Source organism: Labrus bergylta, chromosome 21, assembly GCF_963930695.1.
Source record: "Labrus bergylta chromosome 21, fLabBer1.1, whole genome shotgun sequence".
NCBI lineage: Eukaryota > Metazoa > Chordata > Actinopteri > Labriformes > Labridae > Labrus > Labrus bergylta.
In genome coordinates, this window is record NC_089215.1 from 19,141,835 (window position 1) to 19,156,695 (window position 14,861).

Here is a 14,861-nt window from a genome sequence, read left to right on the forward strand (position 1 = left end):
CTGAAGTCTTCTTTAAGTAAACAAACGAAGATTTCAGGAACAAAAACATTCAGAGAAAAAAAAAGTGTTTTTCGCATTACCTCATACTGGTACACCAGTATGTGCTTCCCTGTTTACATGTGGATTGTTGCTTGATCTATTCTTTTAATGTAATGATTCTACTGTGAACAATGTGTGCAGCACTGGAGTCCAAGACTATTTCCCCCCAGGACACTATAAAGTGGATGGTGCTGCATTGATTGGAAAGGGATGGTTTTGTTGGTCTGTTTTCTTAACGGCTACACCTCTTTATGTGAAGATTCCTCATGAAGTGTTTTGAATGTGCCAAACCCTTTTGTTTCACATTGCTCTAGTATGCTGCACACTAAAGTTATAATTCAACAAAGGTCATTAATGACTTTTCCAGGAAAGGCAGAGAAAGAAATGACGACACACACCATCCCATTGCTCACCTCAGCTGTAACAGGAGACGTTATCGATAAAGTTGTCAATAAAGTTGTCAACAAAGCTTAGAAACGACATTAATGACACAGTAAGCTTCACACTAGAGGGTGGAGTGCTTAATGAACACAGAGGGGAAATTAAACTTGTATAGGCATTTTAATGTGTAGATAATTACTCTGTGAAAGGTGACAGTCAATGTAAAGATCAATACAACGACAGAAAATACATTTTCAAAGTGACAAACATGAACATTTGAAACAGTTGATTATCTGACACAGGTGTCAGAGCAGAGCAGGCTTTCACCTGCACTTTGACATTTCTTAAACAATACTCAAAGCTGGTGCTCCATGAAGTCTGTAGAGTTAGACGAACAAAACAATGATATGAGGTCTAGGTCTATTGTATTGCACATACAGAGAAAAAGGCTTTTTTTTTTTCAAGTTTGCATACAATGATTTAGAAACGTCCCCAGAAGAACCATCGAACACACAAAAAAACGAGAACAGGCCCAGAAATAACCGGAAGATTGTGATTAGCTAGAACAGAGTGGAAAAAAGCCCAAAGACTGAAAAGTGTATAGAAACTTAAACATGTCCTTGATGTGATGAGCTGTGGCTCAGTTAGGTTTCACACTGATGGCTGCTTTTCATTCCCTCCATGAACAGAACTGCTTTGATATGAAGGACAGGAGCGGTGGATGAAAACAATGCACGCTGAAGTATTGTCCAGAAAGTCGGGGAAAACACAGAATATCCAAACTTTGCAAGGGACGATGCTGGCTTCATTTACAAATCAGCTCTCGATTCTCACCTGAATGTGAATATTATGGGATGTAACCCAGATCTGAAACTTACATGACTCTTTCATATTTTCTAATTTAAAGGTCACATATTATCCTCCTCTTCAACAAGTGTAAAGAAGTCTCAAAGCTCCCCATAACATGTGTGTGAAGTTTCCACTCTGATCCTGTATTTCATCATGCCAATAAACCTCTCTATTTCAGCCCTGTTCAGAACAGACTGTTTCTGTGACTGTAGCTTTAAATGTTAGTGAGCTGTATTTGACCACGCCCCTCTAGAGGGGCTTGCCCAATTGTTTACAGTGACAAGGCGGACTCAGAGGGCAGAACAAACACCTAGCTGTGGGAGTGTCACCCACCTGGGGGAGGGGTTACTGCCCTTTGTGATGCCACAAAGGGAAAATCTCCAAGCAGCCTGTTTGAGCACACATTTTCTGAGAAGAGGAGCAGGGAAAAGATGGAGAGAATAGACTTTTCTCTTATTTGGGGGGTTTGCAGACAGACTGGGGACACACAAGTTTTTGAATACAATGGTAAAGTGTATTTAGCACAATGTGACCTTTAAACGACCAATATCTGAAATGTAAATGCCTCTAATGTGTTTACACGGAAGATGTAAACATGTTGCTGATGTGTTCATCATTTCAGTTTAGTGTGTTAGCATGCTAACATTTTAGTATGAATTAAAGTACAGCTGAGGATTTTATTAACAGGTTTATTTTGGGCCTTTCATGCCTATATTTTAGAGATAGGACAATAGATTGATTTAGAAGTCTGGGAGAGAGAGTGGGGATTATATATATATCTGTCTGGCTCCATGGGATCTTCACCCTGGGTCAATTCGAGGTAATTTTGAAGGTGGCTGACATGTTTGAGTCCGCAGGCAGAAGCTGTGGTTGGTGACAAGCTCTCCATCTATGTATTACGTTCAGCTAGAAGGCCAGTGTCAAACTGAGAAACACATAACATAGCTTGTGCAAAGAGTAACTGTGGGTAGTAACTTGACTTTTGAAAGGTAAATCTTTATATATATAATCATTATTTAATTTATCTAGTCCTATATTCTACCTAAAGAATTCACCTAAGAACTATTTAAACACTTTAAAAGCAGGGTGTTTTATTGTTGCTTCACCATGCTTTTAGTCTTGAGAGCAGCTACAAACCACAGCCTTTCCTTTACAGGTTAAAACATATACTAGAACTTAAAGTTAAGATCTTCAGATACATTAATAACGTTGCTTGTTATCAGAAAAGGCTATCACAAATCCACCTCACTCTCCACTCACATCTGAAACTGTTGCTTTGACTGACTTCCAGCTAATTAAAGGGGCACTATAGGAGTGAAGTTTTTCACTTTTAAAAAGTTGGGTTCATTTTGAGAAAATGATCAAAACAAGTACGGGGAAATAAGACCCTGCAGAGGCCAAAATATGCTGACAGTTAACCCCTTATGAGGGCATGCTGGGACGGGATAGAGTCAGAGCCTCCCTGGCTGCAGATGTTAGCTTCAAATGTGTACATGTGTCTTTAATGACATCAACATCACATCATCAGAGTTATGTTTTCAGGAACTAGAGAAACAACAATATATCTGGTAGGAGTCTCAGTTTTCTGCTCATCCCACTGAGAATCTTACAACTTTTACAGTCTTCAGCTCATTGTTCTGGTTCATCGACCATCCCCCAAAAATGAAAAGAAAAAACATGTAGTTGTTAAACACGTGTCATCCGCCTGCTGGTGAAGAAAGTCAAACATTATCTCAACAAATGTAACAGAAATGTTTCGATATTAACATGACATGAGAATGAATGCTGGATTGACATTTATCAGCTGGAGACAAAAGAAAAGGGGGAGACCCAGCCCTGAACTACATCTATCAGAACTGTGTTGCTGCCCCCTAGTGGTCTAGTGATTATAAAGTGGTCAACAATGCAGCTTTTAATACCATCGTTTTTTGCATTTTCCTAGAGTGTATGATATGATTGAATGCAGAGCTATGACCAAGGAAACAGTCTTGTCTATGTAAGCTACGTCAAACTGAAATGTATCACGTGGGCCGAATATATATTCTTTTTGCCCAAAAACAGACACACACACAGTCACACAACACACACACAGTCACACAACACAATACACACTAACAAGCATCCACACAATAATTCTCTTCTCTGCAAGAGTCATGAAATCATTAAAAAAAGGCAGCAATAATAGCTTGGATCCATTTCAAAGTTCCTGAATTGAAAAAATACAGAAGTCTTAGTCTAAACCAGCGTCTTTCTGGACATTAACCCTTTTTTTTTGTCTTGTAAAAAGGCACACAAACTACCACAAAAGTATAGTAATATTCGAATGTGCAAAAAAAGCTCAGTTTATAATATTTCCTCAATAAAAGAGAGACAAAAAGAGTTCAGTTTCTCCCTCTCTGCTCCCCCTTCTTCTGTTTCTGTGGATAAAAAGATTGCAGTGCCGAGTCCATGGGCATCATAGTAGTGATGTGCTTTAGAACCAACACAGACACCCACCCAGGAATACTTCCCTTGGCACTTGGTTAGTGTCAGTGCAGATACAGGTGAGAGTCAGAGGCCTGGATGTGCAGCATGATGTGCAGCATGATGTGTGTGATTGGAAGGCTGCACAGCTTCATGATGAGCTTCTGTTGGGAGATGGTTCAGAGAGAAAGAGGACGGCTGTTTTCAGAGATCGTGTGGAGACTGGATTCACTAGAACAACAAACCCAGCAGACTCACACAGAGAAAAGGTACATGACATGTGGTAGATGAAAGAAAGCAGCACTTCTAAGTTTCTCCCTCATGTTTTCATTCCAGATGAGTTCCGTACCTTCGCAGTTTGATTCATTTCAATAAAAGTAGCGGTGTAAAAAAATCCAGCAATTGGAGGCACCTCTGGTCTTTGTTTTTTTTATCTCTGCCATTCTACTCACAACACACTGCACGTTTCCCTCCCTCTATCCTCTTATCTTTCGATTATTCAGAGGCGGGAGTGGAGGCAGCGGTGGTGGTCGGCGACTGCTTGGGGGTTTGGAGGGCCTGCGGGTTGACGATGACCTGGATGACAAAGTCCTTCTGGATCTTGGTGTCCTGCAGCCGTGTCTTGTCCGTCAGCAACTTCCCAGAAAAGAACCAGCGCTGGTGAGTGGCGTCGAAGTCCTCCTGAGCCTGGAGCTGCTTCTTCAGCTGCCCTATGGTGTCGGCCATGCTGGCGCTGAGGCGCAGGTCTTTACCCGTGGAGAGCCGCACCTAAAAGAAGAAGAAATATTATAACAGTTTGAAAGCAGTAAGAGTCGCAGGCAAAGTGTATCTCTGGTGGAAAATATGAACTTTAACCTTTAGTACTGACTAGTAGCATTCAGACTGATATGACTTATATAACACAACAACAAACTATTTCAAAATAAACTTAAAGAACATGTATGTGTAGGGCAGGTCTGGACATTATAACCGGCCCGCTGGCCCGGATGAATGATTGACAGAGTCCGGGCCAGCTGATTGCACGTTCAGCTGGCCCGCTCGGGACAGTTAAAATACTGCCTGAAAAGAAAAATAGACTCAATTTCACAGCGCTTTCCTGTCATACCGGTGTTTTGTCAGTCATTTCTTTTAAACGTTGCGCTAATAACTGCTACAGCATCAACATATCATAAGCGCTCGTGCACGCGCTTGTGTGTCACAAAGGCAGCCTACCGCAAACGCGCTCGCTACTCTCGAATTGTGCACTCGCACACAGATTTTAGCGCAGGTCTTAAAACCATCAGATCCCAACAAAAGTCGAGCTTAAATCAGCGTTCAAAGGAAAACAATCACCGGAAGAGTTGAGAGTGACAGCAGGGCATGACGAAAACAGAACGGAGAAAAGTTTGAGCCACAATGACAGACAGCTGGAACATGTTAAAGTTTAAGACTAGATTCTGGTAAAGATAAAAGTTATTCACAAAGCATAATAGCCCTTAAGAGAGCTCTAAGATCTAAGGATGTTTATGAACATAAATATATGAAAAATACTAAATATTTTTATCATTAGAGCTCAATTAATTAAATAAAAGTTGTAATTTAATCTTGCATCAGAATGGTTCAAGAGTAAATTGGTGACTATTATTTTTCGAATCAAAAGTAACATTCCTGGGCCAGCGGCTACAATGGTCGGGCCAGTGATCTAAGAAAACCAGTGGCCCGGAGGGCAAATTTAACTTAATGTCAACCCCTGTGTAAGGTTGTTATGATTTTGGCGCCCCCTGTGGACAAAGCGTCACATTTTGTGCTGCTGATCTTGCCCTGTATGTGCTCGTATTGTTTTTCGTGATTTTAAAAAGATCTCATCCTTTCTTTTAACAGTCGAGTCTAACACAGAATATTGCTGGGGAAAACACCAACAAAGACTGTTTTGGCAGAATGCTTTAATTCACACACAAACAATGAGCAAAGTCAATAAAAATAAAATAAAATAAAAAAAACATGAAGAGCTATATTTTTGCTGTACCTTAAGTTGGAATTCCTTTTTGGGGGCCACAGGGGGTTCGGGGCTGTCACTTGGATCTTCGTCGCTGCGCTCTGAGATGAGGTTGACGGGTGGAGCCAGACAGTAGACGGGCAACTGGTAGCGGTTCCCAAGTTCATCATAACACTCTGCGAGAGTACCTGGAGAAGGGTGTTAAAGAAATACGGACAAAGTTACCATTTAAAATCTTCTAATAGAGAAAATAATTGCTAATAATGATTAGTCAGTGTGTTCTGTCCCCACCATGTGGCAGTGTGATGCTGGCTCCGTCCACTATGGCTTGGGCCAGCTCATGGTCGTTACACTCCAGGGCTACAGCTGCAGCTTTCAGGGCGTCCCAGATCTCCTTGCGGCCCTCGAAGGCCGGGGCCGTGTCCCAGAATTCATCCCGCTTGCTCCGCAGCTGGCCCTCCGTCATGGGATAGTCGCTCTTCCACTTGGGACGTTCTTTCTTCAGAGGTTCGTTCCGTCCTGTGACGAGAAGGAGCAGAGAGGGAAGATCAGGCCTGGGGTTTCTTCTGGTTGGGACGGACAACAACAATTGTTGTACCATTCTAAATCTAAAGCTCTATATTTCTTAAATGTTGGCAGAAATGTATTTTTTCAAAAGCGATATGTCTTAGCTTGCTTAGGTCTCCATTTTCAGTGTCACCAGTGGATTCTTGTGTACATCAGAATATAAAGTATCAGCAAATTATTGATTGATGAATCTCATGATGTTCCCATATGAATCATACCTGACTGGACCATACCTCTTGAAACTCATAAACAAGCCGCAGAGAGAAACGTTAACCGTTACCAGAGACAGAAATCCCACCTCACCCCACTCTCTTATCCAGATCTAAAATTAGGAGGTCATTCAGAGTTTGCAATATGCATGAAGCATGTGTAGCCTAAATCTGTCTTGTAACTTTACCTGTGTTTCCTGACATTCAATATTAACATCACACCTTGGCCAGGAGAGCACTTATACAAGTGGCGGAAAGAGGGTCACGCACAAAGACAATACGCTAGAACCAGATGAGAAAACTAACACATCTGAACATAGGTCAGGAGTAAAATATCAAAACATTTCAAATCTGCAACTTGTAGGCAACCAAAAACCATCAGCAGCAGATCTTCTTCCCAGTAGTTCTTTAACAGGAAACGCTGTGAATCCAGTTTAACAACATGCTAACGTCACGGCTGCCAATTACCGCCACTTTAGTTTATATTTACAGACGCTTGCCAAGTACTTTTAAGAAAAAGTTTAGTCTGAGCTTATATTTACAAAAGTCTGAGAGGCACCAGTCATTGATGTAAACGAAGAGCAGCACAAGAGGAGACAGCAAACATCCACAGGGTTGCATTTCTTTCAGGCTAATTATTTATAGAGCAGGAGCTTAGGAGGAGTAACTTGAAGGATGTGAGGTGGTGTAGGATTATCACTTGAAGGGGAGTGAATCCTTCAGTAGATCAAAGGGGACTCCTCGCCACAACCCAGGTGGACACCGAGGTTAGAGGGCAACATCTACTCTATAGTATAAGACAGTCTAGTGTAATTGTTTGTTCTAATATGGATCTTAACTAGAGAAATATATTCACATGGAGTCCAAGATGACATCATCAAATATCTTTTTGGGTACAATCAATAAAACTCCAAACCCAAAATGTCCTCACTTTACTTAAATATTGTAATTATGGAGCGCTGTGTAGTGCCATAAGTGTGTTTTGTCTCAAAGGGAACCCACACTGTAGGCTCCTCAGCTTTGGTACGTGACATTTGTTGCCTTTAATTGTGATGCAATCCCTTGAAATACACTGGTACCAGTTTTGCAATATGTTCTATTGCAACACAGAAGCAGAAGTGACTCTTTCTTTTATAGCAGAGATGTAAAATACTAAAGTTTCCAGGTGCTGCATGTTGGGCTTTGTTACATTTGTACAGTTTGCCATGCTGCTTCCACCTATTAGCAGGCACTTCTGTGGCTCGGTCGGCAGAGCCTGTTGTCTCGCAACTGAAATTTTGGTAGTTCAATCCCCTGATCCTGCAGTCATATATGTCAAAGACGCTGAACCCCAAATACACAATCAGCATGTCAATGCAAGCGGATGGAAAAGTAATGTTGGGCAGTTTGACACTTCATGTAGTAGCAGCTTCTGCCATTAGTTTGTGAATATGGTTTCTATGGGTGAAGACTAAAAGAGTGCTAAATCTAGTAGTATCAGCACAAATCTGTGATAACGATACCAAGCCACTTCATATGCTAATATCGGCCGACATTATCAGCGGCCGAATAATCGGTCGAGCTCTAACTTACAGGTTAGCATTAAATCTTGATATAATTTCCCTATTTCAGATTCTTCTCTGTAGATCAGAGTGCAGGAGATTTCAAATTGAATCAGGTATTTTTTTCTATATCAGAGCAGGTGAGAGGGGGGAGCTTGTGAAGGGAGGTTTCTTGTGATGATATCGCATAACAAAGAGTGCAGAATAACATCAGCAGCAACAAGCTTCTTGAAACAATTAAAACAATGACATTAGAAGGTTCATAACAAGACACGTGGCACCACAATCAATGGAGAGACCCAACAGCAGATGTCTCTCTCTCTATCTGATCACCCACAGAGCACACTGACGCTACTCGCAAAATGGATTTGAGCCGTACAATGAAGCTTGCTCATTAGTTTATTGAACTTTGATGGTGATCAGAGAGGTATACAAAAGCAAAATAGAGTGCAAGTATACCTAGTCAGACGTAAATATCCCTGGGCGGCCTGCCCAAGTAGATGATGTTCGGGAATCACTTTCATGGATACTTAAAGTCTCATAAATCAACTTTTCAGGTTGGAAAATTAAGAATTCCGGATAAACCAGGAAGAATCACATCTCTGATTATATCAATCACTGCAGAATGGCTGTATTGTGATGTTATTGTTATCAAGCCACGTATTGCATATCATATCCTATCGAGAGTTACCCTGTGATTCCCAGCTCTATTAGCAATCCTACAATTTCAGCCTCAATCTTTCAATGCCTCCCGAGAGCTCCGACTGGTTATCTCTCAGCGACACATTTATGTGAATATTGTCGTGTTTGTGTCGGTCATTCCAGATGTGTTTGTTCACCACCTTATTTGCCTCTATGAAGGTTTATTCTCTGGTGGGCCCACTGCCCAACAGACCTGTAGTATTGCTTAATATGTAAATTATGTAACCTGAAACTTGTTTATTATGTTTATTATGAATATTATGTGTTCTGAAGAGCTGAAATGCATAGCTCAGGACTTTTGACAGAATTCATCAGAAGAAAGGGTGAGGTAGAGCTAGAGCAAGACGCCGAGAGCTGGAAGTGAACCGAACTCTTCAACGAGAGAAAATGACTGACCAAAACCCCCGACTTACAAACTCGAGGTTATGAGAAAACACTGACACAGATATTCAGGCAATGCACTTTGAAAACATGAAGCAATATGAGGGTGTTTCCCTCCAGCTGGGCTCATAAAAGCAGGTGCCATGTGATGGGGCTATCATATATCCCGTTCATTATATATGTGTTGATAAAGTGTGTCATAAACAAGAAAATCTCAGAGTTGTTCAAGAATGACCTGCTCCTGGGGAAACCATCCTCAGCTGTGATAATATTGCTTTGGCTCTGTGAAGACATTTCACAGCCTCCAACATTCTCCAAACATGACGCACGTCAAACATTTGGGGTGTGTTCAACTTTCCCTCTTAAAAGCAGACATAAAAGAACACGTCTGGAGCATATCAATGAAGGGGAAATGCACTCTTTACCAGACACAGGCTGACTTCATACTCAGGATGTAAGCTCAACCAAACACATGCAGTCTCATCCTTGTTGGTGGTTATCTTATCACAACAATGTCCATTCAGCTTTCTGCACCTACAGATAAGGTACTCTACACACAGACAGACTTTTGTAGTATACATAATGTTACTTCTAGAACTTTTTCACCAGACAAGATGAAAATGGAATGTGTCCTTTCGCTAATTTCCGCCAACCATCACTGCACAAAATGTTTCAAAGAACTGATACAACTGTTAACCTTTGATGGACTAAAAAGACCTTTAAATTCTCCATTGGGTTTAGTGAATATAGAGCGCAGATTGCCCCCCCCCCCCCCCCCTTCGCATTCCCCCGCTGGCCTGCAGTCACACTGCTCCAGGACTAACCGGGCCTCAGCAAACCAGCAAGGTTACCTCTTGTACAAAACACTTACCACTTTAAGTGATCATGAAGCTTGCTATGTTTACTAAACAGCAGACTGAAAAATAAAGGGAAGCGCGGTCGAGTCTGCGTCCACACATCAGAGAACATCAGAGAACAAGAAAGGAACTGTACTAACTTTGTGGCTTATTTTGAGTCAGATACAGCTATAACACTCAAGGATTCCTTGATAATGAAGGCCGTCCTCATGTCTTGCCCGTGCTTGTGCATAAAATGTACCGTGCTGAAGCATACCTCTGACATCCTTGCCAGAGCCTAGGAAGTGTAACAGGCTTGAGCACGGAACAGAGCACTCTTTAGGGGTGGACTTTAGGGGTGACGTGTGCTTCGGCACAGTACAGATTGGCTATGAGTGTGTCCTAAGAGCTACAGCTGCCATAAATGGGATGTGGTTAGACACGACTTTTGTTATAATCAGAGGATGTCATGCTTCATAGCTTCCAACCATCCAGACTTCCTGTCTTACAGACTGCTGATGTTTTGCAGAGCTTCTTTAATTTTTCAGCATTACATTGGAAATAAAGCTGGACACCATAGAGGCTTATGAACATGTGTCTTCAAAGTAAGCTCATTTGCTAAATGTTCGGTTCAATTACAAGTTTTTTTCTCCAGGTAAACCCAACACTCAAGGGGTCTGACTCATTTCACTAATGTGTTCCTCACTTGTGTCGCTCCCTCCAGTCTTAACGCCTCCCAGCAAAGAAACTGACGCCAGGAAGAGACACGGGGAGGGATGAGAGGAATCTGCCAAATGAGAAATCTTTCACTTCACAGCATCAGTCTGACACAAAGACTGCAAAAGACTTCCGGAGAAACATCAGTGTATAGTCGCTCAGAGCTCCTCAAGGAGCCTCCACTCACCTCGTCTCGCTCATTTAAGGAATTGGAAAATAGTTCCTTATTAGGGAAAATGATTTCAGGGTCAGTCAAGGAGAGAGGACGCGAGAATGTGCAAATTAGTGGAATGGTTTAGTTTCTGGCAAACAACCTTTGATGTATATCTACTGACCAATCTGTATATTTCTCTTCTCATTCAAAAAGTGGAAAATCGGACTCTTAAAGCCAATTTCCACAGAGTCTGTGCGCACTGTGTTCCATCGCGTTTGGTATGGCGAGCGCCCGTCTGGGTCAGTTTCTGGAGCGTGAGCGCAGCGGTAACAACATTCAAACAACAGTTAGTTTGGTGCCTGTTTTGATGTTATATTGATAAAGTGATCAAAAATAAGAACATGAGTCTGTATATTGTGTTTTATTTTGAAATTGACCATAGCGTTTCCTTGTCCGACTTCATCTATTCTGTACAGCTTGACGCACTATATATAAAATCATATTCCAGCCTGTAATCCAATGTACACGACAATACAAAACTATGACGGCTGCTGTCATCCAAATGCAAGGACATCTTTCTATGCAGGGAAACCTGTATTTCATATTGTGAAGATCTGATTAAAATCTCAGGAGCATTCTTTTGTACTTGTCCTCCTCATCTCACATGGCGGTCTGTCAGAACGAGGGTGTGTCAGGCAGAGAAGATACAGTCTGATTAAAGAAGCCAGTCAATGCCGCAGTGGGACATGATGGGACTTGTTCTTTCTGATCGAAGCCTGGCCTAGCTTGTAGTGTCTTACGAATCAGGGCGGGGAATTGCAACCAGAGCCAGAAACCTGGGACTCTTTGCTGTAATGGCCTTAACTTCAAATATTGGCATCACTGGCAGGTAACAGAGACAGACAAATGGTTATGAATATCAAAATCTGAACTAGATGTTCATTTTGGAATGCGGCCCCATGGCCAGGGGTGAAAGGGGCTCCCGAAACTTCCCTGAAGCTAATGAACAAAGCTGGACTTCATCTTAAAATGTTCTGCAATAGTTCTGATTTACACTTGAGACTATTTCTGCTGGGAAATAAAGGCTGACAAATTTTCCATTAGTACAGTCAGCGCAAACAAAGAGGACAAATCGTGAATCCAAATAAAAACCAGATCCTTAAGACTCCTAACAGTCACTTCAAAGGGAGCTTCAATGTGAAAATAATGCAAACAAGCTGAAAAGTATTGGTGTAACTGTCTGGTAACATAGATCAAGTATCTGACCTCAGCAGAGATTTTACCAAATCTCTGAAGAGCCCACAAATAGTTTCCCACCACCCTGAGTTATTTCATAAGCAAATCAATTAATGTCCAATCTGTAGTCATATGATGAAAGTGAAGACCCCATATATCACTCAACCTATAAAAAGGTCATGCTGAAAATCACTGACATTGTTGTCTTGTGTCGAAACTATGCAGAAATTTGCCAACTCAGCTGTGCGACGCCCGGTCACTCAGTTTAGTCTGGCTGTAAATGAAACATTTATTCTTGCTAAGTGCTGAAGCAGCGATCCAAATTCTCTCTGTCTCTATCAGAGACAAATGTAAAAAGAAGAAAACGTGGCAGTTTGCCCGTGTTTATCTTCAGAGGAATGTTATCTTCTGGGAAGGTAAGTCATTACTGGACATGACCTCAAGTTCCTCTTGTAAACAAGGAACATATCTGTCATATTTGGAATCAATGTAACCTCAACTTCAGTGTTGCTATTCAACTTCTGCTTGGTGGCTAACTCCCCATTTAAACCACACTGTGGTAAAGTGATCAAAGGGTTACGATCACATTTAAGATAGAATTCAGCACAGCAAATTTAGCTTTGCAGAATTGGATGTGAGGCTTGAAATGACTGGGTTGAGGAAACTGCTTGACCTTTTATACACATGTATGGAAAACGCTGTTTTTAGGGGAGGTGCATTTGGCAGTATTCAGTGAGAGTGGGTCTGCAGAATATGCCCTGGTGCTCAACTTAATAAACACAAGGAAGTAACACATTCTGTGTGCTGGCAAGTTCGGCAAATACTCCCAAGCAGCGAGAAAAAGCAGCTGACCAGTGTATTGTCCTGCAGCTATCACACACACACACACGCACGCACGCACGCGCTCTGTGCTGGTTGGCTGAAACCAAACAGAACACAGTTGAAAGTGCATTTTGGTTACACATACCACTAAGAATATGACCCCAGCAATCAGACAGACTGGCTATCCAAACTCCCCCAAAAGGCAATATTGTACCAGTTTATGTCCTTCTGCTGTATTGGATGTTGACAGTTCTTTCTGCAGACACTGCAGATTTACAACATGACTCACTACCTAAATGAGAAAAACGTCTGTATACATATTTTTCCAAGCGTGCTAATATGCAGATGTATGCAGGGAATATATAGTATGCACTGTGATGAATCCCTAAACAACGACCACCCGGAGTGATGTACCAAAATAGTCCTCAGTTCACCTGTTCAGCAGTATACAGACAAACAAGGGTAAACAAGGAGGTGAAACCCAATCACAACGTGTCACTTGAGATGCATTTGAGTCCAAAGGAGAGAAGAAGGAGTGGATATTGAGAGTCTTTATCATCTCTAGTGCTGTTTTGCACATCGATGTGCACTAACACTTCAATGTGGTGTGTAAATGCTAAAGATAAACTTTATTGATCCCCCATGGGGGAAATTTTTGCGTTACAGCAGCTCAAGAAAACAGGAAACATGAATATAATTATTAAAAATAAAAATAGAAGTTAAAAAAATCAAACATATTTACATCAGTTAAATAAGAATACAATAATAGAATATTACACGGTATCTACACTTCCACTTGTGGAAAGAGTTATTGTAAATTGTAAGAGTTAAATAAATGAATGCATGGAATATATGTAGAAAACAGCATATGTGTGTGTTAAAATAAAATAAAAATTAAGATAAAGTGAAGCACGTCAAATATACACACACTTAATGAACAGTCTTTACTTACCCCCTCGTCCCCCGTTCCTGGACGAGCCTCTGCTCTGTGTGTCCTCCCAGCCTTCCCAGTATCTCCCCACACATCCTCCCATAGTTAAAGGGCTGCTGATTGTTTCCACGCGTTGTACTAGCTGAACTGGGGGCCCATTACTGACGAAGGCGATTAACTAGGTCCGATGGGTAGGAAGGGTCCTGATCGACCTGATTGATCATCTGTAGAGGCACACAGTGGCACTGAGCTGATCACCTGAAGCACCGTGGCCCGCAATAACCTTACAAGAGTTGGATAGCCAAACCAGTAAGCCGGTGCAACATCTACCGAACTTTTTCAACTGTTAAGAGATCTCCGGCAGCTTGTCAGCTCTCTTACTTTGTAAGTTAAGATGAACGAGTTGTAAAAGTTGATGTTCCGCAGCTGAGACACGGCGGACCTACCTCGCTAACAGGCTAGCAGGGCCACTAGCTAGCTACCACATCAATAAACACAAACTTCCGCGCACTCGTGGTATTTCTCTGGCGTTGAGTTTCTCCATTATGTAGTGGATAGATACCGTTTCCAGCAGCCATTGGGGCACCAACTCAAATCTGTAACAATGCTCCCCAACCCCCTTTCTTTAAACCCCCCACACGTTACTTCCCTCTTTGTAAACTAGCGGTGAAGCTAGCGCCACCGAACTTTTTTTTTTCACGCCTGCGCACAAGCGAGCAGTCAGGTGTTGGGTTCTCTGACGTCAGGCGAAAAGCAATAATGAATGGACGAGACGACACATTAATTCGACACCGAAGAAGGTTTCATATAGTTGTATATTTACAACCATGGATATTAGTCGTTAACATCAATATAACAACACATGGCGCAAAAAGAGAGAGCGCACGTAAAGATAATAAGATAATTCCACTTCTGCTACGTGAAGTCTTTCCAATTTTGGGGAATTCAGACAGCACCTGAAGGCAACACCAAAAACTCCAACAAAAATGTAGTTTTCAATCTAAACTTTGGCATTATATTGTCTATCATGTAGCATACACATACTTAATTTAACACTG

At 41.7% G+C, this 14,861-nt stretch overlaps 1 protein-coding gene across 2 annotated transcripts; it reads right to left on the bottom strand.

Annotated features, from left to right (window-relative positions):
- Positions 1–581: 581 nt before the first annotated feature.
- ubtd1b (ubiquitin domain containing 1b) lies at positions 582–14,444 on the bottom strand. Of its 2 annotated transcripts, XM_020644826.3 has the most exons (5): positions 14,250–14,444; positions 13,825–14,027; positions 5,999–6,226; positions 5,738–5,895; positions 582–4,500 (listed from the first exon to the last, which is right to left on the bottom strand). In XM_020644826.3, exons 2-5 carry the CDS (start codon positions 13,904–13,906, stop codon positions 4,228–4,230), a joined length of 741 nt encoding a protein of 246 aa, XP_020500482.1. In that variant the 5' UTR covers positions 13,907–14,027; positions 14,250–14,444; the 3' UTR covers positions 582–4,227. The 2 variants fall into 2 exon arrangements, with proteins under 2 accessions (XP_020500482.1, XP_020500481.1); XM_020644825.3 differs by having other exon boundaries at positions 13,825–14,444.
- Positions 14,445–14,861: the final 417 nt, after the last annotated feature.